The sequence below is a fragment of the Mustela erminea genome, chromosome 13 (genome assembly GCF_009829155.1).
Source record: "Mustela erminea isolate mMusErm1 chromosome 13, mMusErm1.Pri, whole genome shotgun sequence".
In the NCBI taxonomy this organism is placed as follows: Eukaryota; Metazoa; Chordata; class Mammalia; order Carnivora; family Mustelidae; genus Mustela; species Mustela erminea.
The window spans coordinates 25,075,713-25,102,752 of record NC_045626.1 but is presented as its reverse complement, the minus strand read 5'-3'; the positions used below and the strand labels follow the sequence as shown (position 1 = coordinate 25,102,752).

At 49.2% G+C, this 27,040-nt stretch overlaps 1 protein-coding gene and 1 long non-coding RNA gene across 6 annotated transcripts in view; one reads left to right on the top strand and one right to left on the bottom strand.

The window, feature by feature from the left end:
* Positions 1 to 27,040, top strand: part of CTIF (cap binding complex dependent translation initiation factor) — a 281,960-nt gene that overhangs the window by 218,754 nt on the left and 36,166 nt on the right. For all 5 annotated transcript variants that reach the window (XM_032311400.1, XM_032311401.1, XM_032311399.1 and 2 more), the window contains one exon: positions 26,885 to 27,040. In XM_032311400.1, the coding sequence (XP_032167291.1) occupies positions 26,885 to 27,040 (156 nt within the window). The remainder of the gene's footprint in view (positions 1 to 26,884) is intronic.
* LOC116572388 lies at positions 289 to 26,978 on the bottom strand. The gene is made up of 3 exons (XR_004278285.1): positions 26,883 to 26,978; positions 4,453 to 4,462; positions 289 to 302 (listed from the first exon to the last, which is right to left on the bottom strand). It is a non-coding gene; the product is annotated as an uncharacterized LOC116572388 (long non-coding RNA).

Genomic DNA, 27,040 nt, shown 5'->3' with positions numbered 1-27,040 from the left:
GTCCCATGCTCCTGGATCAGGAGGCTCAATATTAAAATGTCCATTCTTCCCAAATTGGTCTCCAGATTCAACACCATCCCAGTCAAAATCCCAGCAGTCTTTTTGGTGGAAACTGGCAAGCTGCTTTTGAAATGTATCTGGAATCACAAAGGATCTAGACTATCCAAAGGGGTCTTTAAAAAGAAAAAGTCAGGGGACGCCTGCATGACTCAGTGAGTTAAGCCTCTGCCTTGGGCTCAGGTCATGATCCCAGGATCGAGCCCCACATCAGGGCTCTCTGCTCAGCAAGGAGCCTGCTTCCCCTTCTCTCTCTGCCTGCTTCTCTGCCTACTTGCGATCTCTCTCTCTGTGTCAAATAAATAAATAAAATCTCTTAAAAAAAAAAAAAGAAAGAAAGAAAGGAAGAAAGAAGGAAAGAAAAAGTCGGAAGTGTAAATCAAGGGCTGGTTTTTGCTTGAGGCTTTGCTGGGAAGATGAACCGTAGTGAGAGACCCACAGGCATGCGGGGCCATGGTTCAGAGTGCTTGGATGTGAGAGCCTGATCCCAGCGCTTCTGCTGTCAGCTTTGCCAGGTGCACGTTCATGACCTTGAGCAGGGTACTTGCAACCACTGTGTGGCCCAGGTTCTCTTTAAAATGGGGATAATCACAGAGCCACTGCCATGGGGCTATTATAAAGATTAAACGTGGCACTCTCCTAATCAGGTACATTCCACCGATTGATTTGGAGCTCCTAAGCTAGTGTAGAAAAGACCTATATACGCATGGCCAAATCCAGTGAGGGCCACGTGCCTGGGACACTAATTATGCCCGGAAGATTGAGAGGGCGAGAATGTCATCAATGGTTTGGCAGCAGACCAGGCCATGAAAAAGCAGAACCAGATGTAGTTCTCCTATATGAACCACTATATGGTAGTGAGAGACCCACAGGCATGCAGGGCCATGGTTCAGAGTGCTTGGATGTGAGAGCCTCCTATATGGGCACTGAGATGCTGGGGTGGGAACAGAGATAGAATGGGGACAGTTCTGCCTCAAGGTTCTCAGGGTCCTGCAGAAGAAATGAGACTTGAAGGATAGTCCCCCTTCCCGAAGGATGAAGTGCCAGAGCCCAGAACCCGAGGCCTGTGAGTGCAGCCCCGCCATTTCCCACAGCCAGACTGGGGAAGCAACTTGCCCGGGGTTACTGGGCCAAAGGTTCAGGGAAGAGGAAGTTGGAAGCAAATAGGGAGTATGAAGGAAGATCCGAGGACAAGGAATTGCAAAGGTGTCCTTGGGGCCGTTGGAGAAGGCTGTTTCTGGAGCCCTGAGTTCGAGGCGGGCATCGTGGGTAGGGGACGCCCAGCAGGCTTGAGTCACCCAGGGGTAGGCTGCCAAGTTCAGCAGGACACCCCGCAGAGCCCTTTGGCCCAGGCCCAGCTCAGCCACCCCCCCACCCCCCACCCCCACGCTCGGCCCCCGGATACACATCCACCAGGGCTGGAGCCGTTTCCTGAAAGACTGAGAAAGTGCCGGGAGCTGGAGGGGCCGCCTTGGCCGCCAGGGGCCGGGGCCAGGTCTCTCACGGAGGAGAGACGTGTGAGGGGAGGACGTGACCGGCAGCTCTCGGCTTTCGTTCTCAGAGGCCGGGGATTTCAGAGGAATGCGGCCAACTCCCGCTCTGAAGTTCCTACTTCAGACCCCACCCGCCTGGAGCCAAGGCCACCTCCAGTCGCCAGCCTGGAAATCAGAGAGGCACATCGCAGTCTGTGTGGGGGAACACGTCCTCCTTTGTGGCTTCTGTGAACTGGCTCACTTCCTGGTGTTCCCAAATATACCTTCTCCTTGCGGAAGGCCTTGGGTTCACCTCCAGCCAGCTTCCCCCAATCTCTGAGTCTCTTCGGCCCCATACCTGTCTGCCCACACGCGCCATCCACCCAGGAGAGCCTTGGCTCCTGGAAACGACCTCCTAGGAATGTCACGGAAACGACCTCCTAGGAATGTCACGACTCTGTCTTTGAGGCTATGAGCAGATCTAGGGGAGGAAGAGGAATTCTGTACGAACTCCGCACAATGACTCAAGCCGGGCGGGAGCACGGACATCTGTCCATGGGTAACTCCGCAGGTCTGCCGTGTTGGCCTGTCAGCTGTGAAAGCCATACTCTGGACTGGTAGGGAAACTGAGGCAGGAGAGACCAGGATTTGCCCCAGGGCCCTCCAGTAAGATAGAGGCAGAGCAGGGTCTAGGTCTCCTCAGCCCAGAGCTCTTTCAAACTGTGTTCATGGTTTTAATTTTCCATTTTGTTCTGTTTTCATGTTCTTCCTTCCATAGATGAATGGCAGGTTCTAGACAGGCTGGCAGGGGCCCTAAAGATCAGGAGAGGAGAGGAGAGTGGACATGTCGCCAAGTCAGGCTCCCGGACTACCCCACACCACCCCCTGCCCCACGATGCTGGGTGGAAACCCGCCCCATGCCTGGTCCAGTCCCGGGGGGCTCCTCATCTTCATGTGAAGCGTCCAGCTCACTCGAGGACACGCAGCAACCCCCCGGCCTCCCCGCAGTCCGGTGCTGACTGACCTGTGGCTTTTCCATTGTACCTTTCTCTTCTTTGGAGCCTCTCTCCTGAGGGGCTTCCCTGGGTCCAGATGATTCTATTTGCATCCCACCCATTTTCCCTGATTTCCTGGAATCCCCTCTCCCTGGAAACTTCTCCAGTTCCCCAAGCTGCTGTGTGGTCTGCCTGTGCCTTTAGTGGGCACTTGGCTGTTGCTAGCTGGTGTCCTTCGCTTATCTCTCTAACAAAAATTTAGAAGACTTCATCCATTCAACATTCCACAAACGTTTGTTAAGGGTCTGTTGTGTGTTGGGTGCCGTGCTGGGCCCTGGGCTCTGGGCTCTGGTGGGATTCAGCAGTGAATGAAACAGACTAACTGCTTCCTGTCATGGAACTTAGGTTCTCGTGAGGAAGGGGACAGTGAACATCAAGACAATAGATCAGTCAACAATTATGGTAAGACTGAGGAGAAAGATGAAGCAGGGTACGTCGGGGGTGCAGTTTTAAATAGAGCTATTAGAAAAAGCGCTTACCGGGGCACCTGGGTGGCTCAGTGGGTTAAGCCACTGCCTTCGGCTCAGGTCATGATCTCAGGGTCCGGGGATCGAGTCCCACGTCGGGCTCTCTGCTCAGCAGGGAGCCTGCTTCCCTCTCTCTCTCTCTCTCTCTCTCTCTCTGCCAGCCTCTCTACCTTCCTGTGATCTCTCTCTGTCAAATAAATAAATAAAATATTAAAAAAAAAAAAAAGAAAGAAAGAAAAAGGGCTTACCAAGATGACCTTTGGACAGACATGAAGGAGTAAACCATGTAGCATAGGGAAACAGCAGTGCAAAGGCCCTGAGGTGGGAAGGCACCTTCCCCATGGAGGCACTACAAGGAGGCCAGAGGTGGAGAGCAAGTCAGAGGACAGCAAGTCAGAGCTTGCCTTGTACAGAGATCTGTGGGCTGTCATGAGCGTGCATGTCAACTCTGAGCAGGATGGGATGTCTTGGACGGTTTTGAGCAGGGAAGACAAGATCTGACTTAGGTTTTAGCAGGATCATCTGGGCTGCTGGGTTGAGAGTAGTCAGAAGGGGTGGGGTAGACTCAGGGAGACCAGCCTGAAGGCTTCAAGGAGAGTCTAAGTGTAGGGTGTTAGGAAATTGGTCAGAGCAGAGTCGGGATCCACTGAAGGAAGAGCTAACGGGATTTGCTGAAGGATGGGCTACAGGGGCAAGGGGGAACGTTCGAGTCAAGGGTGATCCGAGGCTTGGAGCCTGGACAACTGGAAGAGGGTCTCCTACTCCCTGAGACAGAAAGACGATGGCAGGAGTAAGTGGGGAGGGTAGGACAAGCCATGAGGTGGCACTTAAAACCACCAGACTGAATGACATCTCAAGGGAATGAGGGTAGATGAGAAAAAAGTCCCCTCGCTTTAGAGCGGAACCTGGGTTTGCGTTTGTCCAGAGTCATGCGTGGGTGGCCAGGGACGGGTGCGCTGGTCACCTGCGTGTCATCACAGGCAGAGTGAAGGGGACAGTCTACAGCCCCTGCACACGCACCCACCCACCTTCTGGCTCCTCTCCCAGGCTGGCTCGGGACAGGGCGCCCAGGAAGCAGCTCGTGCTGTAAGTGAGGAGTCCCTCTGCGGTAGGGAACCGGGGGCCGGGAACCTGGCTGCAGCCCCATCACTGCTAAACCTCTCGACATTTCATGGGAAAATGTGTCATTTTATCATTTCATTCCTTGGTGAAGCTTACATTTCAGCTTCTGGAAAATTGACGGAGAGGCTGGGATGGGCGCCTAGGGCTATCTTTGCTCCGTGTGGCTTTATATAACTCAGACCTTTTCCCCACAGCCCTTTGCAACTCTGGCTTCTGTAGGTGGTGCCAATGCTATTAAGTATTTAGCGCCCACTATATTTTGTGCTGGGTATTTCTGACAAAATGTTTCCTGCCTCCATGACGATCTCCGAGTAAACAGAATCCCTTGGAGGAGGACGGGCCGGTGCATGGCCACATACTCTAGCAGGCTGCCCGCCTCGCGCCGCCCCCCCCTTTTCGTTGTAATAATTAGCATGGCTAATTATTAATCTTCATTTATCTTCTTTCCCCTAAAATTTCCTCCCAGAGGTCACAGCAGAAACACCCAACGTGGAATAATGCAGTTCACAATGTCAGCCCGCCCCAGGTTTATTCGAGGAGAGCGCCATCAGGTCCAGTCACTTCCAGTCACTTCTCCAGGAATATAGGGAAGGGCTTTTGGGGACAGCCGGACTCCCAGACAGCCGGTGCCCAGACCACAGGGACCGTGCTGCTTAGCCCAGCCTCGCAAATAAGAAGCCCTGGAGGGTCTCCCAGGCACCCATGCCCACACAATACCAGCAATTGAGAACACCCGAGTTGCAGCTCCCACTCTACCCCTGTGACCTTCCCTCCTGCTCTATGGAAAATGCCATCGCCATCACCAGATGGAGAGAGGTCACCTATACCACCTAGGGATCCTTTGGGCCTGCTGACTACCCCAAGGATGGCTTTCAGCAGGGGTGTGCTAAGCACGTACCCCAGGTCAGTTCCTGTGCCCCACCCCTTCCTCCTAGAGATACACACGCAATATCTCTTGCATTTTTTGCTGCTCCTTCAACAGACTCATTCTTCCCAGCGAGGCCCAAAGCTGAAAGCGAGTGTGAGCTCTCGAACAGTCTGAAGTCATGTCAGGGAAGGAGTCAGCTGCCATTCCAGCCCAGCAATGATGGAAAGATGGGGTGAGCGGGCGAGCCAAAGTCTATGGGCTGCCTGAGACTCAACAACCTTAGTCCCTCAGCGTAGCTCCCCCAGCAACCCAGGCTCCCCCCACAGCCCCCTAACAAGTTGGAGGAGGGCCTTAGGCCAAAGGGGGGAGGCTTTGGCTGGTTGGTCCCAGAGGTGGGCGCTCCAGCTGAGCGAGGGGGTTGACCTTTTCAGTAGCCAACTGCGTGGGTGGTGAGCAGAGAGAAAGCTTGGAAAGCAACGGGAAGTTTGGGGACATTCCTCCCAGAATAGCTTTAAAAAATAGGACAGCTTTACAAACCACCTGGATGGCTGAAAGCAGGTGCAGTGGGAGCAAGATGCCCTCTGGAGATGCCTGTCACACTCGGAGTTTGCCGAACTCTCTGGGTTTTCCTGATTGTTCAGCAAATCTCAGAGTGTGGCTCAGGACATTCCTTCCCTCGGGCCCCTTGTGTATGCTGCAGCGGAGCCCCTGTGTGACAGAGGAAGCCCAGGAACGTCTGGGAGGGAAGGAGGGCGGAAGGGAGGGAGTGATGGTACCCGCAGACGGATGAACGGATGGGCGGCGTGCGGATGGATAGTGTCGTAGACTCCAAATGAGCGGGCTGGGGTTCCCTGGGGGCTCCACGACAAAGCACAGAAATCACAAGCGGTCAGTTTTGTCTTCGCTTCCTGTGTTGGCTTTATCTGGTGTGCCTTTCATGTCAGGAACTACCCAGGTTTTTGGAAGAAGGGAGCGTTAGTCTGGCGAGCTATTTTGATCCTCAGGCTGTGAAGACGACCTTCTCTTTGAAGGATGGTGTGTCCAGCCGTGACTTAGTTCCCCGCCTTGGGGGAGGCCCATCCGAGCAGGGATGTGGTCCTCACAGCCCGGGTAACCGCTGTCCCCAGCACCCCCATGTCCCTCGAGCATCCCCTGTGACCTGTTGGTGGGTCTTAGCGTCTCTCCCCAACCTCTCCCCACTTCTCCAAGGCCATCAGTTCCCATAGAGACCGCTGCCTGGGGTTACGGTAACTGGCAGTGTCAAGAAATGAGCCTGTGCGTCACCTTCTTATCTGGCCAGGAGTGTTTTAAAGGGGTCCCCAAGTTCAAGAAAGCCTACAGTGCATTCTTCTGTCTAACAAAGGTGCTTGGGTGGGTGGGGGGCGTTGCATCTTAGCTTTATGTATTTAAGTTTTTTAAATGACATATAAAGAGGTCCCTCTAATCTCTGGACTCTTTCAGATACGTGGGTCCTACTTTCCCCCGGACCTTACTCACTGGGAAGATGGGACCAGACCTCCTTCCTCTGAGTCCCCAACATGGGGTTCAGCATGGGGTGTATAATGCCCTTATTTTGTATTCGCTTAATAATTCAGAATTCTGTGTGGGGAAGAATTTCAGACCCTCAAGAGAAACCCTATCTCTTCATGAAAGAGTATGATGTTTACAGAAAATGAGATTTTCCTCCCCGGAAAGATGGAGTCCTCGCCATCCATGCCTCGGGAAGGCCGAGCTGCTGGTCACCCACAGTGCTTTGCTAGGTGCCATCTTTCGGGCACCAGCAGTCAGTGGAACTGTGTACTTAGGGTAGAGGTGGGAACACCCCCTCCCTGAGAGACCAGTTTTAATATGGCAAACATGTCTCATATTCTGGGGTTTTTTTGCTTTTTTTTTTTTTTAAGTTTTTGGGGTCTCTACACAGGAAAAGGGGAGTAGCTGGAGGTGGTTAGAGCAGAAAGCAGCTCATCAACGTGAGCATTGTAAAAAGGAAGAGACCATCTCAACTTCAGTAGATGCCCCCACATGCCTGCCCCCCACACTTGAACACCTGCACCCACAGCCCCCCAAGGCTGACTCAAGGAGAAGGACTTGGAACAGGCTTGCCGCTTTCATGTACTTGTGGCTTCTGGCATGTTTGTAAGCACCCTCCTACCGTTCATTCTCTTAGGTTGCTGATGTGAGGGACTTTTGAAGTGGGAATGGGGGAATGGGTCCCCCATCTCCCTACAGGAGACAGAGACCTGCAGTGTCCTTAGGGCCGCCCTTCACACTGCTCGGGCTTCTTCTCTGACACCTGGAATCAGGTGCCCAGCCCAGAGGTGCAGGCCATGTCAGCAGACCGCAACAGCAGCCTTCCCTGCCCAGATCCCCGGCCAGTATCCTTGTCAAAGTCCCTCGTGGACTCCCAGGCCTCCTGGGATCAGTCACCCTATAGATGATTTCCCATAGTACTACCCCATGAGAAGTATCTAAACTATCCCTAATTTTCCTCTCTTTAAACCCCACCTATCTCTGGGGCGCCTGGGGGGCTCAGTCGGTTGAGCATCCAATTCTTGGTTTCAGCTCAGGCCTCGATCTCGGGGTCTTGAGTTCAGGCCCTGCATTGGGATCCACCCTGGGCATGGAGCCTACTTAAAAAAAACAAAAAAAAACAAAAAAACAACCAACCAACCACTTTTGTCAAGTCCGGTTTTTCTTATAAAGGGGAAGTTTCTGATCAGTGGAACTGTGCCAATGTAATCTGTAGTTGAGGTGTTACCTGTGGTTTGACTGGGGAGTTTCTGGAGAAACAGTGCCTTACCCTAAAGGTGGGATGCTAATGGGGTAACTTCAGGCCCTGGGCACGATGGCGGGTGGGGTGGCCTAGGGCAGAGGGAGCCTCTAGGATAATTCCACTGAGGCCCACGCTTCTAGGCCTGCAGCCGGCCTCTCCCCCGAGGAACAGGAATGGGGCATGTGGACCTCACAGTGTCTGTGAGAGGCAGTAGGGTTCATCCTATGATGCTGTTCTCCAGATGGGGCTCAGCAAGAGCACCCAGCTCACAGAGTGCTCTCTGGACTCCCCTTGGATGCTGGCCGAGGAAACAGAGCCTTCCGTGGTGGGCAGAGCTGACGGTATGGGAAGGGAGACCACTCCCAGTCTTTCGGTTCCTCTCACTAAGTCAGAACATCACTTGTCACCCGGGGAACACTTCCTCCGTCTGCAGCAGAGCCGGTGCCACCAGGGTCCGGCAGGGGGTGGGGAGGTGCCAGACATGATTGGTACCTCCGGCTTCCTGCCCTTTCTTCCCACAGACCTGTGAGCGAGCTGGCGTTATTTTTATCTGGGGACACTGGCGTGGGTGGCGTTTTGTCAGTGTCATCTGCTGAATGAGGTTGCGCTATCTGCTGTCCGGGCCCTCCCCCCCACAAATAAGCAGTGCTAAGCGTGCTAAGCTGTTCGCGTTTAAAAATACAGCCAGGCTGATGAAAGGTAATTTGCTCACAGGGCCGACATCCCAGCCAAAGCACAGAGCTGTCAGTTCCAACCCAAGCTTTAGCTGTACCCCAGTGGGCTTTGAAGGGCCGTCACCCATGAGGGCTCACACTTTCTTTAAAATCATAATTCTGTGTCTGTCATCCACAAGAGGGAAGACGGCCCCTGGACCCAGGGGAGAGGGGGTTGTGGACACTGATGCTGGGTGCGCGCTAGCCAGCAGGAACTCCAGGCTGAGTCCAGCGAGAGGGCTGTTTGGCACACGGGTATGTGACAGGGCCGTCCCCAGGAGGTTTCTAAAGACGGTTTGGGGAGTCGGCCCTCATAGGCTTGGTAGAGTCCCTCTTGTTCCCCAGTGTCATCCCAGTGCCTCTGAGTCTTGCTGTGTCTTAAAAGGTTGCCCCATGGGGTACAGGAGTGTGTAGGGGTTCCCCTGAAGCAGTGGCCCTCAGTGGGGGCAAAGGGAGTGATTTTTTCCCCCAGCATATATTTGAAAATGTCTGAAGATTTTTTTTTTTAATTTTCATAACTCAGGGTGAGCGTGGGGAGCTTTGACTGGCACTGAGTGGGTAGAGGCCTACCAAGCACAGGACAGTGACCCACAGAAAGGAATAATCCAGCCCCAAATGTCTAGAATACCAAGATTAGGCAAGCCTGCTCTAGCAGACGGAGCCTCCTCCCACCACCCAGTGTATAGCTTGACAGGAGGCCTCTGGTCAGTAAGACCATGGGTGGGGAAAGTGACGGGTGCCAACTGGCAAGCTTGGGACACGTGGGTCAGTTCAGCATGTGTCTGTTGAGCCCCCTACCTTGTGCAAGTCCAGGACCCAGCTGGATGCTGAGGTGCTGGGGAGCAAGGTGTGGGCCCTATCCATCAAGGCCAACCACCTTGTTTTGTAGAGTACTTTCTGTTCTCCCAGTGCTTTTCTACCCATTTCCTCCCTCATTCAGTCTTCGCCACCATGCACGGGCCTCATGGGACAAGTATAATCAGCCCCATTTTGTGGGTAACCAAACCGAGGTAGGCGATTAACTTGCCCAAGGTCACATAGCCCCAGAGCAGCGGGTCTTCTGGGCTTTCTGTTGGATGACTTCTTAGGAAAGCTAGCACACCCTTTTCCAGTTCCAGAGCTCCCTCTTCTCTCTTGGCTCCTGTTGGACCCCATTTTGATAAGGAATCAACCCTTGCTTCCATCCACCTTCATATGAGCAGACACCTGAATAAGGACAGAAGGAGCTTCCCATCTTGGCATCTACCTTTTTTCCTAGGAAACTTCCCTTTATAACCCATTCTAGAATCATCTTATATTCATGCCCTCTCCGACCTCTTACCAAAGCCACACTCAGATCTAGCAGGGGAGCTAGGCAGTGGCAGAGCAGCCAGAAGATGGCCTCCCACTGTGCCTCGACAGTACCCCCTCCCTGGCCCTCACTGCCTCGGAGACCTCCATTCATTCGCTCACGTACTCTGCAAATATGTGCCAAGAGCCTACTATGTGCCGGTCTCTGGATGTCTATTGGGGAATAAAACAGACAGGATTCCCCTGCCCTAGTGATGTTTGAGGCCCATTTGGGAGAGGCAGTCACCGGGCACATGAACCAGCAAGTGTCTGTCTCCAAATTGTGTTGTGTGCTATGAAGAAGAGCCAATGATACAGCGATGGGGCAGGGACCGGACTAGAGGTTCTACTTAGAGAAGGCTGGAGGCCTCTGGGAGGAGAAGACAAGAGGGCCAACAACTGAAGCTGGCTTTTCAAGGGTCTGAGTGTCCTCAGTCCTGGAGAGAAAAGTATGTGTGGAGACAAAAAGGATTTTCTTCCCCAACTCTTCCAGTATTTCACAGTTAACACAGCCTTCAGCAGAAATATCCTGAAGGCTTCCTCTCAAATTAAGTCATCAAGAGTCTCCAAACTGCTATTTTATACCCAGCTCTACTCTCTGCCAGATATGTGAAGGAGGCAGAAAAGAGGAGGAAGACACCAAGAGGCTTTCAGGATAGCCAAGGAAATAAAACCTTTCATGAGACTCGTGCTAGCCAGTATGTCTGCTCCCGGTGGAGTGCTCCACACCCCTGGCCCTCCTCTGGCTCAGTAACCTTATGTCAGTACCACACACTGTTCTCTCCCTGCGCAGAAGCCATCGCCCACACCCGATTCCAACTCCCATCATATACAGGCCAAGGAGCAGGAGGTCAGATGGGCTATCCCATCACACCTAGCATGGACGTTCTTGGGGCCCAACTTGGGAAGGCCAAGGAAGCAGAAAGAGGAGAAGCTTCTACCAAGTATCTACTCGGGCCAGGAATTTTTCACTCGCATGCTGTCTAGCCCTCTCCCCTTTTCCCACATGGGGATGTGAGGCCACGAGGGGTCTTGGGGCTTGCCCAGGTCCAAGAGCTAGGTGGGAGTCCAATCACCCAAGCCTCTCTGGCTTTTGGGCCCCTTATGTGTACCTTTGACACACCAGTGTTTTTCAGACATTTTTAGCAACAGTGTTATTTTTTCCAAGCTGGACTTCAGGCCTGTCCTCAACCATGTGAAACAGATTCAGTAGAGGGTCTGGGCCAGGCACTGAGGCTCTCCAAGTCTGCCCACCCCCCAGCCGCCAGGCATCCACCCCCACAGGTGGCCAAAGCCTCCTTGGAAGAGCATAAGGGCCCCATCTGGTCTGCAGTCTGGAGCTCGTGGCTCATCTAGAAGAGCCTGGGTGTTTCCTTCAGGGATACCCCAAGCCCTGCTTTGCTGGGCACAGAGCAGACATCCAGTCCAGGTGGAAAGGCATGTTGTAATTGAGGGCACGTTCAGACAGAGCCTGAGGCAAACAGCTTCCATCCACATCTTTGTGGAAAAGAGCAGGCACGACAGTCACTTCCACATTCATACCTCCATGTGGTCTTTATAACCGGGCCAGGAGCCAGGATCCGTGGATGTAAATTTTGGCCTTCTGGACCTTGTGTCCTCCTTCATCCCAGTTCCCCTGCATGAACCCCACCCTAGTTGTTGCCTAACTATTGTCCAATAAACACTTCGGGATACAGCTTGATAAAAGATGTGTGCACCCCCATTCCAGCTTCCCTGAGGGATAATGCCCCATAAATGTTAATGTGACTTTTGAAGACTCCGTCTGTGGCAAAGTTCAAAGTCGAGGGTGGATTTGGGCTTCAGGCTGAGTCATTCTGGAATCCCCATTATAGGCCAAATCTTTTCGTGAGCATTTCAAGGGGTTTTCTCAAATTCTATAAATAGTTTAATAACGCCTGCGTAATCATCTATTTTTATCGCCAGTCTTCCAGACGGCTTCAGAAGCAATGGGGCTGCTCATTGAAAGTAATATTTCACGTCCTCAGTTCCAGCCGGCATCCAGAGTGTGGCCTGTGCGCCCAGCCCCAAGCAATGGGACCCAGACAGCAGGAGGAGGGTACCCAACTTTCAAGGGAGAACCCGGTCCAGGCAGAAACTCTGCGAGCAGACCCTAGGAACCTCCAAACCTGGAAGACCTATGTTCTGTGCCCCTCTCCCCCAATCCCACTTTCCTCACATGATAACCTCTGGACAGGGCACTTGTCCCCCTGTGTGCCTTGTTCCTAAAATTTGTGGAACATGGGCACCATAACCCTTTCCTCGTTAGGGAGGGTTCTCAGCGACTCCTTGGGGTTTCACACCTGTTTGTCACTCCATCACCCTGCTGACCTTGTATCAGTCGCATAGTCTCTTCCCATTTTACAGATAAGGAAACAGAGGTGCAGACAGGCCTGATAATTGCACGGTGACCTGCCCAAACCAGACTGGTGCCCCTTTCTTTTCCAGTCAACCTACTCCTGGAGCTCAGCATGCCCCCTCCTTCCCCACAGAGAGCCCTGCATCATGAGTAAGACTTACCTGGGCCCTAGGGATGACATGCGTTAGAGCCCACAGCCACTCTCTGGGCAAGATGGCAGCCAGGCAAAGGGGAATCTGGGCTCTGCAGAGTGACAGGTGGGCCCTATCGTCTGGGAGGAGCTGCGGGGAAAGGCAGGGCAGAGGCAGACATCTGTCCTGTCTATAGGACGCCTTTGGAGAAGAAGGAGCCCCAGAAGCCAAATCAGAGACCTGGGTCCCAGCCCTACCAGCCTTAGAAGTGTGAAATGCTGTGGGAGGAAGAGGCAGGAACATTTGTAGGAAGTTCTTTGAAAAGAAAAGTGACGCGTAAATGTCGGGTGGTCCTATTACCCCAAAGTCAGCCTGGCAACCAGGGGACCTCCCACGCAGTCTACTGAGTGTCTGGTTACTGAGGGCTGCCCCAGGAGACTCCAGCGAGGCTCCGACTCACCTGTACCTGGCAAGTACCTGCGGGTGTCTTCCTGAGGCTAAATGAATCCTATGCCACCCCATTCAGAGGCATTCCAGCCCATCCACTGGTATTCCTTTCTGTCCAACAGCAGCCTTCTCTGCCTGCTCAGGCTGAAAGGAAAACTTTCAGCCTCTTCTGAGGGCTTTTCAAGGCCACAGTCACAGCAGGTGCTGGCTCCCCCTCGCCTGATAATGAGGCTTCACGCCTGCAGAAGTGTGAGACAGAATTCCCACTGAATCAGCCCAACTTCTCGGCTTCTCCCCACTGCACCCCAGTGCTGCTGCTTCCCGCACCCCCCCCCATACAGATCAGCGGAGCTGAGCCAACCTGACCTGATTTTGCCAAGCCAGAAATATTCTGGGTGCTTACACCCTGGGAGCCTTGGAAAATGTCTCCAGAATGTTCTAGATTCAGCTGCAAGTGGCTGATGGCTGTTCCCAGCCGCAGCTTGTTCCTTTCACCTGGAGCCAAGTGCCAGAAAGGAGGCACTCTCAGCCACAGTGCCATGAACCATCAGTAACAGACAATGTCTGCAGAGATTTTTTTTTTAATTATTATTATTAATAGTTGAAGGGCTGGGATTTGGGGCATGATTTTCATCTCTACTGATTAGAACAGATTCGAACTCATCCAATAATGTTATTCTCTCTTCATGCTTTCGGGTAGGACCCAGAGGGCTGTAGTCACCACCAACATGCAGAGAATTTGGCACAATGCCCTAGAGTGTTTCAGGCATGTGTGAAGGCCACAGCGATGGTCCCAGACCCCCGTCTGTGTTTTCAGCGGGCAGCTGTTCTGTCTAGGGTCGGTCACAGCGCCCCACCCACCCAGCCACAGAACTGGCCACTTGGGTCTGTCAAATCAGGAAACCCCATCTCCACTTCCACGTGATTGGTCTGAGGGAAGGTCATGTGACAAGCAGAGCCAATCAGAATCTGCCCCGAGGATTTGTGGTTTAGACACAAGGAGAGAGGGTGTTCTGTCTTCCTTTGGCTCACAAGCCATTATGATAGAGATTTGGGGCTACCAACCCTCATCTTTGGCTTTTGCCATTACAAAGGGAGACCCTGGCAGGAGAGACAGAGGTCTATATGCACAAAACCAAGACAGGCAGAGGCAAGAGTGGGGAGGGCCAACTCTGGCATTGTTGTTTGTGCCCCCTGGGAATCAGCTATGTCCTTGGACACCCCCCCACACACCCCTCCTATAAGGCAGTTCAGGCCATGTGCTAGTTCGAGATGGCTTTGGTATCACATGGGTGGATGTCTGATCCATGCACCAGGGAAGTCAGGGCTACTCAGGGAAAAGTCCAGCCTGGAGTGGGAAAGGACATGTCCAAAGGCAAGGAGCTGTACAGGACCCAGCAGACATCAGAAATCAAGACAAACAATCAGTCGTGGGGTGGAGGCTGCAGCCCCAGGCACATACCGGTCTCTGGGGCGCCTTCTCCCTCCGGATGAGATGGGAAGCCACAGCAGACTGCGGCGGGAGCCCGAGGTCAGATTATCGCTGTTCCGGAGTCGAGGTTTTGCAAAATCCCCAGGGCCGGACCTCCATGCCTAACAAGACTGAGCCAAGACTAGCAGCTGTGGCCACGGAGTGGCCATCATGCCCAGCTGTGGGTGCAGCCGGGTGAGCATACCTCTTAGTTGGGGCTGCACCCACAGCCTGCCAGAAGGATGGGGGGCAGAGGGCAGTGGCCAGGTCTGGGGCCAGTTCTGGTGGATAGAATGACTCAGGTTGCAATGACCAAGAGGTCTCTCTGTCACTGGTTAAAAACCTACTGTGCACCAGATACATTGCATATGCCACTCCTCGAAGCTAAGAAGGTCTCTCTGACCTAGTCATGATCCTTCCATGGGTGATCCTTCCACGATGCTGCCCCAAGTGGGTGTGCTAAGGGCAGGGTGTGGGGGCTACCCAACGAGGATTACCCCAGACGCAGATGCCTACCAGATGGCCCCTCCTCCCTCCTCCCTCCTTCTCCTCCTCTCCTGACCCAGGACTGTGATGGAAGCAAGCCCCCCCCAGCCTCAGCCCACTCTCCTTACCAACTCTGCCCAGCCATGTGTCCTGATCCCTGGCTCTCAGCCCCATTTCGTCTTCCTGCCTGGGGCTCAGGAATCTGTTCGTTATTCAATCACAGAAGATGGGCTTGTTGTCACACCGATCAGTTCTTTTGGTCCTAATCACAGAAACTAACTCGAGGTGGCTTAACTTCCCCAAATCCCTTTTCATAGGGGTTGAGAGGGGTCTCGTGGAGCCTGAAGGTCCCAGGGAAGGACAGAAAATGGCACGCCCAGGACTCTCTGTCTCGGGCCAGGGAAAATTGATCTAGCAAGTCTCTAGGTTCCCCTCCAGACCAGCTCTAGGTTTGGGAATTCCCCTGCCTCTGCCCCTGGGAGGCAGTAGTTGGGGGAGGCCTCCCTGAGGAGTTGTTTAGAGACGTCGTTGGGGGAGGCCTCCCTGAGGAGCTGACACTGAAGCAGAAACCTGAAGGAAGTGAAAGTTTGAGCCAAACAAAAATAGAGCACCTCCTATTTGAAAATGATCTTTGTCTTTCCAATATAAAGAATCCCATCAAATCCTCCTGTTAGCCCTCCAACCAATGGACACGGAGGAGGACCGAGACCAACTCACTGCTGCTGGGCTGTCACCAGCTCCTCAGCCCCTGTCCCTCCCACATCTCATCCCAACTTCTCCAGGAAAAAGAAACTTCCTGCCAGAAGTAAATAAAAAGTGCACTTTCTCCTCCCCGCTGGGGAGATGGCAGCCGCAGCCACCTCTCCGCCCAGAAACAAACCAGAGTCGCTGGGGATATAGTGTGGACGGGCAAATTTCCCTGGGTCATTTGTTTTCAAAGAAGGAGAAGGAAATGATGGTGAGGTTGCAGGGATCGGAGGGGCCGTCCATCGACTCCGGGAAGTGTCAGAATACAGTGTGATCCTTGTGCCTTAACCCCTCCCTCCGCTGGCTTGCTGGGAGCAACATCTCCCCAAAGCAGTGGCTGGCAGGAGGGGGGGGTGTTTTCCCCCTATGCCTGGGCGCAGCTGTTTTTGGCTTGACCACAGGACTCTATCATGCCAGAGTTCATGTGGTTATCCAGAGCGGGGGAAGAATTTCCCAGCATGCCTTGAGAAACCTGAGCCACTGAATGGCTTTCAGGGTTTATTGATGTGGTCGGTGCAGGAAATAGCAGTACGTCAATAAATAGTTTTAGGCAGGAAACAGGGCTTAAATGGTAGCCTTCAAGTTGGGGGAAAAGCACTAGGGGTTGCAGGGAGGGAGCCTGCCGGTCAGATGAGAACCCAGAGCCAAATACCCAACTTTGAAATGGTTGCCACCAATCTGAGGCCCCTTGCTGGTTCTGGATGCAAGAGGCTGATGTTGAAGGTAGAGCAGAGACCCAGGGGATGGCTGGTTTCGGATGGCAGAAAGGAGCTCGTTGTTCCAGAGGAAAAGCTGGCAGCCTACAGCCTGCATGCCCAGAGGAGACACACAGCTAGTTTGTGGTGGCCTCAGAGCTGGGCCTGTTCACAACCCATTTCCTCACACTTCCAGTGAAAGTCAACGCTAACCCGTAGATCACTCCGGGAACTGCTCTGTCCTCATAAAAAAAAAAAAAAAAAAAAAGTCAAGGAAAAGGGTCACAAACCACCAATTTCTTCCCAAGTAGCTGCTTTTCTGATTATAAAACATGTTCACAGAAAAACAGAGACATTCAGAAGATAACAAGAAGTAAAAAAATAAAGGTCATTCATAAATCCATACAAAGTAGACTTACATTTACTGAGAAACAAGGACGGTTCATACCTTGGGTATTTCTCATCTTCTTCCTTAAAAAAAAAGAAATCGTGGGGTGATTTTTAGATGAGATTCTATTCTGATCTAATCATTCTAATCTTGGATGAGATTGCAGAGTACAACGCAATTTTGTTTTCGCTTTTCTCACTTAGTGTCATAGAGCCATTTTTCCCAGCTGTTATAAACTTCTCATAAACATATAATTTTTAATTTGTACAAGGATTATCATTGACCTAATCATTCCCCTATTGTGGGATACTTAGGTTGTTGAATTGTGTGTGTTAAGCTTATTTTTCCTGTTACATTTAACTATTGCCTTATGGTAATTATCCCAAAATGCAATTACTAGATCAGACAATAAAAACACGTTGAAGACTTATTTTAAAATTTTTTTAGAAAAATATAACCAATTTTCACTGTACGTATATGAGAGTGTCTGTTTCTCTCCATCCTCCCCAGGATTGACAATTACCGGTTTTTAATATATTAAGATAGTAAGTAGGAAGAAAATAGTATTTTCATTCATTTGAATGCTACAGAGATTTAATTAATTTGTTTTCATTCACTTATCAGCAATTTATGTTTTGATATATGAATTGTCTTTTAATGGCCTCTCCCCATCTGTCCATGAGGGATTTAGTATTTTTATTACAAATTTGATCAAGCTATTTATAGGTTAAGAGTCTTACCCTTTGTCACATTTATTGCGGACATTCCTCCCAGAATGTTAATTGCCTCCTAAATGTGTTTGCAGTATTTTGATGCATTTCTTTTTTGTGTGGATGTAGAAAGCCCCCCTCCGTCCAGAAATGTGATTGTCTATCAAATTCTTACGGTTCATCTTCTTGTTTTCTTTAACATTTACCTCTTTATTCCATCTGGCATTCATTTTAGGGTTCAGTGTGAAGGGAAACTCCCCCCCCCCCAATACTTAGACAGCTGTACCTGCAGTGAATAATGCTCCCTTTGCTGCTGATTTGTGGTCCTCTGGGGACCATGTGATAAGTCCTCATGGATGCTGAGTGTGTTCCTCGGCTATGTGATCTAGCTGTCCACTCTGATGTCGGTTCCTCACCCTTTTCATTAGTAAAGCTTTAGGATAAGTGAAACATAATACTACTCTTTACAGTTTTGAGTTTAGCTATTTCCCCCTATTACTCTTTTGTTTTTCAAAGATATGATGGGGAAGGGGCAGTGAGAGAGGGAGAAAGAGAATCCAGCAGGCACCACACTCAGCACAGAGCCCAAGGTGGGGCTCAGTCTCACAACCCTGAGATCTTGACCTGTGCAGAACTCAAGAGTCCCAAGACACCTACCTGACCAGCTGAGCTACCCAGGTTCCCCCTCCCCCTGCCTCATTACTCTTTCAGATTACTTTTAGGATTATTTTTTTTAAGCCTCCGTTCCCCCTTTCCCTCCAAAAATTCCCCCTGGATTATGGAGTACAAACTGGAGTTATACCTGTGAATTATTTCAAAGAGAATCAGCATCTTTATAATACTGTCTACCCATTAAGGAATATTATGCATTTCTTCATTTGTCGAAAACTTTGTCCAAAATCTTACAGTTTGGTTTAGCGATTTTCTTCATAGAAATTTTGCACATTCTTAAATAATGTTAGGTCAGTGTTTTTATTGCTTTAATAAATGAGCTTTGGTGCACTAAAATATCTCACTGGTGAATCCTATCATTTAAAAAGCTGTTGGGCACCTGGGTGGCTCAGTGGGTTAAGCCGCTGCCTTCGGCTCAGGTCATGATCTCAGAGTCCTGGGATCGAGTCCCACATCGGGCTCCCTGCTCAGCAGAGAGCCTGCTTCCCTCTCTCTCTCTCTGCCTGCCTCTCCATCTACTTGTGATTTCTCTCTGTCAAATAAATAAATAAAATCTTTAAAAAAAAAAATAAATAAAATAAAATAAAAAGCTGTTGATTTTTGTATACTAATTTTGCATTCTAAATACAGTTATTAATTAATTAGTGGCTAAACGCTCATGCTAATTCTAATCTTTATTAGAGAGTTCTCTTGGGTTTCTCATTTGTATAATCATATCAAATTACTTGTCTCCTTCCTTCCAAGGGTCATGGAAGTTGCCACAATTTTCTAATCAGGCCTATTGATGTAATATAGTATGTTCATAGATTTCGTAATACTAAATCATCTTTGCCTTTCTGGGATAAAATCTACTTGGTCATCATGGATCCTTTGCTAGCATTTCATTTAGAACTTTCACATCTACTCCACTAGAACTTCACTAGACCTTTCACATCTACTCCGATTAGAAAGATGACTTTCTTGTTTGTAATTTCCTGTCAAGGAAAAATTTATCTTTTTTCTGTTCTAGGTCAGTCTCCATAGCAGAACAGCCATATAATTTTTTGAAAATTTAGATCAAATTACCTATCAAAATCCTAAGTTTAGAGATCTCCTAATTCAGAACTTTTCATTTTGTTTTATGATTTTTAGTCTTTTCTGGCCTTTTATTGATTTTTTTTTTTAGTGAAGTTTGATGATACTTATTTTTTAAAACATTTCCTATTTTATCATTTTTTCCCAAAATCATCAGCATAGAGTTGTAAATAGCTTTTATTGTACTTTTTAATCTACTATATGTCTCTTTTTAATATTTTGATCATATTTCTCATTTTATTTCCATTTCTTGATTTTACAAAATTTCTTTTCTCTCTTTTCTAATTAATTAGTTTCTGGCTTTTTCTGTATTATATCCTTTCATATACTTCCTTAGTTACTGGTGGCTTTCTAATTTTTTTAGTCAAATGTATAGATTAATAGTAGTCAGTAGAAGTATGGGATCCACATATGTAATCTTTTTTTAAGATTGACTTATTTATTTGAGAGAGAGAAGAGCATGAGTGGGAGGGGGTAGGGGGAGAGGGGGAGAATTTCAAGCCAATGCCCCAGTGAGCGTGGAGCCTGACACAAGTCTCAATCCCAGTAGCCTAAGATCATGACTTGAGCCAAAATCAGGAGTCAGATGCTTAACTGACTGAGCCACCCAGGCGTCCCTGCATATATCATTTCAAATTTAATAATATATTATTTTACCCAGTATAGCCAAAATTTCAGCATGTAATTGATATTTTTAAAATAGGAGACATTTTACATTCTTTCATATTAAGCTTTCAAAAACTCCTATCTCTGTTACACTTAGAGAATATCTCAGTTTGTATAGGCACATTTCAAGCACCCAGTAGTTCTATGTGGCTAGTGGCTACACTACTGGACAGCATAGGTTTAGATCATGTATTTGCTTCCCTTTATAGTTAAGGCTATAGATTTACCTCTTGATATAGCTTTGACCACATCCCACAAGTTCTTAAAATTCTGTATTTCCTAAGCTATTATCATATATTTGATTATATCTTTATTCCACCCGTCTTTGGGAGACTTTTTTTTCCTTTTAGGTGGGAGGAGGCGGAGGGAGAGAGAGAATCTTAAGCAGTCTCCACACCCAGCACAGAGCCCAGCATGGGGCTCAATCCAAGACACTCAGATCATGAACTGAGCCAAAATCAAGAGTTAGACACTTAAACCACTGAGCATCCCCAGTCACTCCCTTTGGGAGACTATTTTGAAACATCCAAGTAGTTGGCTACTTTTTAATTGTTCTTAATTATTTTTCTTTTTTTTTTAAGATTTTATTTATTTATTTGCCAGAGATAGAGAGAGAATGAGAGAGCGTGTGCACAGGCAGGCAGAGTGGCAGCAGAGGCAGAGTCTGGAGAAGCAGGCTCCCCGCAGAGCAAGGAGCCCGATGTGGGACTCGATCCCAGGACGCTGGGATCATGACCTGAGCCGAAGGTAGCCGCTTAACCAACTGAGCCACCCAGGCGTCCCAAATTGTTCTTAATTCTTGGCCCAAGTATGTAACCTGGAGATTTCTGTGCTTTGAAATTTAGTGTGAATCACAGCTTACATGAGGTCAGTTTCAATTTAGTATTATTAATTACATTACTTAAATCAGCTAAGTAGTTAAATTTTATTAATCAGCCATCAAATACTAGCAGTTTCATTTCCAGACGCTATTCTTCCTGTTTTTTTCTTATGTTTCAATAGCTTTTGTTTTATGTATTTTGAGTCTATGCTACACAGTATAATCTTTTTTTATCTATTATGAATGTTAATTTTATTTGTATGTAAACTTTTTATCTTATTTAATGGTTGTTATCTTGAAAACTACTTTGATTTTACTAGCACTTTAATTTTTTTTGCCCACAATTATTTTTACCCATACATTTATTTTATATATCCTATTTTCAGTTCTGCTAATGGTTACTAGTGTTTACTTTTAATACTTTTAAAGGTATACTTTAACTTCTATGATTACCATACTTAGGAAAGAAGCAATAACTTCTGAATCCTTCTGGTCTTAATTATGAAATGTGTATGCTTTACCATCTTCTGTTCCTCTCCCACTAGTATGTATCGGTCCTCAATGAGTTAATCTTAGATTATTAAATCACTACTACTATAAAATTCTTATTCAAATTACACTTAAAGATTTAATAACTTCTCTTTCAAGGGCTATTTTTGGCTTTTGATTCTGTCTTACAACCAAAGCTATAATTACTTATTTTGTTAAGTCTGTAAGTCTAACTGGTTTCCGTTTTCACTTCTGGTCCTTCTATACCATGATTTCCTCAAACTGAATCTAAATTTTGTTGGCTGGGCATGCATTTAAGAAAGTTTTTAAATTTTGAATTATTTTTCATTGTGACCAAAGAAAGCACCACCTAAGTAAGATTTACCATTAATTCAGCTGGTTATATGTGTATAGTTCAGTCGTGTTAAATGTAGTCACATTTTATATACCCAACCTCCAAAACTTTTTCATCTTATGCAACTGAAACTCTAGCCCATTAGACAATCCTCCAGTCCCCTCTCTCCCTGGCCACCAGCAACCACCACCCTACTTTTGTTTCTGTGATTTTGACTTCTCTAGATGCTTGTGTAGATAGAATCATACGGTATGTGTTCTTCTGTGGCTAGTATATTTCAATTAGCATAATGTCCTCGTGGTTTACCTGTGTTGTGACGTATGTCAGAATTTCCTTACTTTTTAAGACTGAATAATATTCCACTGCATACACTTACCACATTTTGTTCATCTGTTGGTGGGACATTTGGGTTGCTTCCCCCTTTGGGCTGTTATGGCTAGTGTTGCTATGAACACACATATACAAATAGCTCTTCAAGATCCTACTTTTAATTCTTTGGGGGATATACCCAGAAGTGGAATTGTTGGATCATAGGGTACTTCTACTTTTAATTTTTTTTTTAAGATTTTATTTATTTATCTGACAGACAGAGATCACAAGTAGGCAGAGAGGCAGGCAGAGAGAGAGGAAGGGAAGCAGGCTCCCCGCTGAGCAGAGAGCCCGATGAGGGGCTCGATCCTAGGACCCTGGGATCATGACCTGAGCCGAAGGCAGAGGCTTTAACCCACTGAGCCACCCAGGTGCCCCTATTTTTAATTTTTTGAAGGACTGCCATACTGTTTTCCATGGAAGCTATGACAGTTTGACTTTTTTTTAAGATAAGCATGTAGGTAGGACTTTGAAAAACCTTTGCTTATTATGTAAGATGCGTTTCTCCTGCTTTCACTCGCAGCTGTGTGTGTTCTTTCCCCCACAGACAAGGGAAGATGTTGTCTCAGTGTCTCTGAATTTTAACATCAAATACAGAAATACAAGGCCAACCATATTTTTGTTCCTTTGTAAGAAACCTAGGGGTTTCCCACCCCCTTCAAAGCTGTTTTTAGAATTTTTCTTTTTCTTGAAATTCAAAAAGAAGATTCTCCTGCTAAGTATCCATGGTGGGGTTCCGGGAGGCTGTGAGCCCTTTCTGCCTGAAGAGTGTGTTCTTCTTTGGCTTTTGGTTTTCAACTCAAAGTGTTTCCCTCTGCTCTCTTTAAGTCCTGTATTCTGGGATTCTTTTGAAAGCCTCTATAATTCGCGGGTCAGACGCCCGTCCACTCAGTCTTCTCTTCCTCTTCTTTTTCATCTGTTTATCCTTGTCTTCAACTTTCTGGCTGTCTTATGTGGCACTTTTTCTGCAGTGCACATTCTGTCCTTCACTGCCTCTGGCTCACACTCTCGTGTCACTGTGTACCTCTCGTTCCCACCCGTTGTCCCCGAAAGGCCTCTTACACTTCATCTCAGTGAGGGGGCTTCTAGCGAGTTGAGTGTCCCTTCTTTCAAATGCCTCTCCACGTGTCACAGAATCCATGCTGTGGTTCTTATGGACCTAAAAGCCCACACATTTTATACTGGAGTCTTTAATTTTATTTCTTCTTCGTATATGGTTATCATTTTCAAAGCTATGCATTTCCATTCGGTCTTCAGGGTAGCTAGCAGCACCCTACTCTGCTGTGCAGGATTTTCCTGAAGATGGCATATTGTTTTTCTCATCCCTTACCCTTGAATGATGAAGGCTCGGTTTGGTTTGGGGGTTAGCTGTATGGGTCGACTTTGGACTTCTCAATGTCATGCTGTGGCACCGTAGAGTCTCCCTCTCTCCGTGGGGAGTTTCGTGTGCACGACCCAAGTTTGATTTCCAACATTTAGCAGGTGTTTGGTTTTTAGTGCATGTTGCTAGCCCCAAACAGAGTCCTCTCTCGACACCACTGATTATCAAGAGGAAATTGAGTCAAGCTGTAGTTCTTTGATCAGATGCAATTATTTTTTTAAAACTCTGGTTACTGATATGCACTGCCCCAAGCCTTTCCCTGCCCAAGAGGGGTTTGCCTGAGAGCAATGCACCTCTGAGCTCACAGGGTCCCTTTGGCCCCCAAATCTGCAGGGACCAGAGCAAGAGCAGTTGCTGCTAGGAGCTGTCTGGGTGCACAGGACAGGGTTTGCAAGTAATCCCAGACTGCCTACCAGCCGGGGCAGACGGGGAGAGGCTGAAGGTCAAGCTACCTACCAGTCTATCTATCTACCCCTAACCTTTGGTGTTCTGGGTGGGAGGCCAAGCTGCTCTGGGGAACTAGAGCTTCTTGGTGATAGCACTTGTGTTCTTGGTGTTACCTGCCCAGTCTGGGGAGGAGGCTGCTGGTGAACGGTTATCTTCCTTCTCGGCGTTGTTGTGGGGCTTTCTGCTTCTACATATGCCTGCTTGGGTATTCTTATAGGAAATGGGAAAAGGACAAATCAGGCCCTGGTGAGGGGCCCCATTTGAACTCCCAAGTCAGCACCTATAAAAGCCTGGAGGTGTGGTTCTCGGCCATGGCCGCACACTGGAATCACCTGGACGGCTTTCACACATGACCAGTGTCCAGCCTCCCCCAACCCCGCCACCCCATAGCCAGCTACACAAGCCTCTGTGCAGCAGAGTCCAAGCCTCTATAGCTTCGAAGTCCCTCTGGATGCCTCCAGTGTCACCCAGGGGCGAGAACCTTTAACCCAGATTTGAGAGCAATGGTAGAGCTTGGGTTCTTACTCAGATTCTAGTCCTAAGTGACCTTGGTCAAGTCTTTTAACCACTTTGTGCTTCAGTTTCCCCCATTCTACAATGAGAATGCTAATGCCTGTCTCTGCTCTGACCATGTAAGGATATAGTGGGATAAACACGGGCTAATGATGGTGGAACTACCTAAAGACTCATGACTTCAAGGCCAGCAGTCCAGGACCCTTTGTAGGCCTTAGGATGGTGGGTAAGGTCATTCATTCATTCGCAGGTACCTAGAGAATGACAGGGCAGCCCCTGTGGGCTCCCTGCTCCAGGCTCTATACTAGGAAGGAGACCCCACTACTTTTGGAGTTCCTGGCTAAACCCAGGGAACACTTCTAGGGGCGCTGCCCTCTCTCAGACTCCAGGGTGGGAGCACTCCGGGCACTGGCAAACTACAGTTGTACACAGAGAGACATTTCAGTGGGAAGTGAGTATAGAGAGGCAGAAGGCCCGAGGGTCGGTGTGGGGCCTGTGAGATCTGTGAGCTTGAGTGGACTTCCAGGGATAGTACGAACAAATGGCTTAGTGGAAAATTCGGATACAAAGGGAGTAAGAGCTTAGGCTCTGAGGTACTACGTTTCCATGAGAAAAGAAGTAGGGAAGAAGCTTGGTTTCCAGAGTAGGCAGGTCTGGGTTCAAATCCCAGCTCTACCATTACCACATAGCCATGGGCAAGCTGGGTAACTTCTCTAACCTCAGATTCATCATCTCTAAAATGGGACAATAGTAGGACCTGCCTCATGGGATCACTGTGACGATTACACGAGACGTTACAGTTCAGGTCCTTGGTTCAGTGTCCGGTGTGTAAGGAGTGGGCTGCCACCACTCTCCTTTTCTACACACACACTTTAAACTGGTGAAACTCTGACATGTATAAGCCATGACCCAGACTCACCAAAAGCAGGAACTGGAGGGACATCTCTTGGAGATCTTCTCTTCCAGCCCCAAATTGGCCAGCCGAGGAGGCTGAGGCCCCATCTGACCTTTGAGGTTTCTAGATACCCCTTCCATCCTACATAAGGGACAGACATTAACTAAGAAGATCTTCCTTCTCTGGAGATTCCAAGATTCGGGCATGCAGGAGAGTACTCAGCCAAAATACGTGGTGAGGAGGGGTACTGGATGGTGGGGATGGCATGGGGCATGTTCTACATCCTGTTCCATCCCGTGTCCTATTCCTCTTGGTGGCACAGTCACCCAGACCCAGAATCTTCTTGTCATCTTTGAGTCTTCCTTTTCCATCAACACTGAAATCCATCATATGGCGACTCTTTATCTTGGCAATGTCTCTTGTGCCTGTCCCGTATCGGGCAGCTAGTGCAGCTCAACTGACAACCCCAGAAATCCTCGTGGCACACGGTGTTGTGTTATAGTTACATTATGTGTGCGCGGGCTGGCTAGGGGCCACCTGATCTTGTCTAGACTAGGGTGGGGCCCTGCTTCACATGTCTCTCATCTTCCCTTTGGGACCATCAGACCAGCCCACAGATGGTCTCTCATGCCAATAGGAGAAACACAGGAGAGTAAGCATGGCTACATAAGGCCTCTTAAGGCCTCTTAATGCCTTAGATCAGGTGCTCCCCCAGCCCCGGTCACTTCTGCTGCATTCTGTTGGCCAAAGCAAGTCATATGCCCAAATCCAAAGGCTAGAGGTAGAGGAAATGTGTTTCTGAATATAATCTAAACTACCACAGCTTCTTCTCTCTCGAACGCCAGAGAGTGTAGTTCCATTCAGCCTGCACTTTGGCGGGGGCTGCCTTCTTGTCTCTGCATCCATGCCATATTACCCTTGTAAGGAGCATAGATGTGACCGTGGCCTTTCATGACCCACCCAGGACCTTCTCTGCCAACCATCCCAGAGTGCAGTTCCTTGGCTGGATTCAGTTATCCATACTCTAGCCCCTACCCTCTTTCTCAGCCCTGCCTCCATTTTTTTTCCCCATCTACACCACCTGTGTAGGACCCAGACTGCGTTCTACCTCGCTATTTCCCAAACACCCACGTTACCCTCCCCACATCGTTGTTCTGTCCACCTGAAATGCCCCACATTCCTGGGTCAGCATCCAGCTCTTCCGTGGCCTTGATTTCCCATTCATAGTGACAATGCCTGCCTCCGAGGTCCCAAAGTCCTTTCACCTGGACCCCACAGTGGCTTTGATACCTTCTCTTGTATCACAGTTATCAGTGAACGTGTCATTTCCTAGTCCTTAATACAGTGCCTGGCACACAATGGGGCAATAGTGCTGTTAGAGAGGATGAATGAAAGTCTCGAAGCCCCTTGCAGACAGGGGCCTTAGCTGTCTCTAGCCCAGTGCTCGAGCCATCATGGGCCTCAGTCACTGATTGCTGACGTGCGGGGCAATGCTCTGGTTCCCTCCCTCCTGCAGAGGGCATGCACTGGGGATTAGCAAAGGGAGGTGGTTTAGGCACAAGGAGTTGAATGGGAGAGGTAATAACTCTGGGAAAGGTGTCATCGGCCCTTCCTCTCCCTCCCCCACCTCAGCACGAGGGCCAGTGCGGCAAAGCTGAGGGACCACCCCCCCGCAATCTAGGAACTGAAGAAGAGGTGCTCTGGCCAAAAGTCACGGTGACCCTGCTACCCACATGTGAGTGCCCCACCCTCACACACCGGCCAAGGGTCGCCCCTCCCACCTTCCTGAAAGCCTGGGGTTTACCAGTTGTCTGGAGCCGGCCCTTAGACGGCAGGCGCCACAGTGAAGCAGGCTGACCCCGGCAAGGCTGACTCGGTCTCTTGTGCCTCCACAGAAGGACTTCACCGTGCGGGAAGAGCTTCAGCAGCAGGACGTGGAACGCTGGCTCGGCTTCATCACCTTCCTGTGTGAGGTGTTCGGCACCATGCGCAGCAGCACGGGCGAGCCCTTCCGCGTGCTCGTCTGCCCCATCTACACCTGCCTCAGGGAG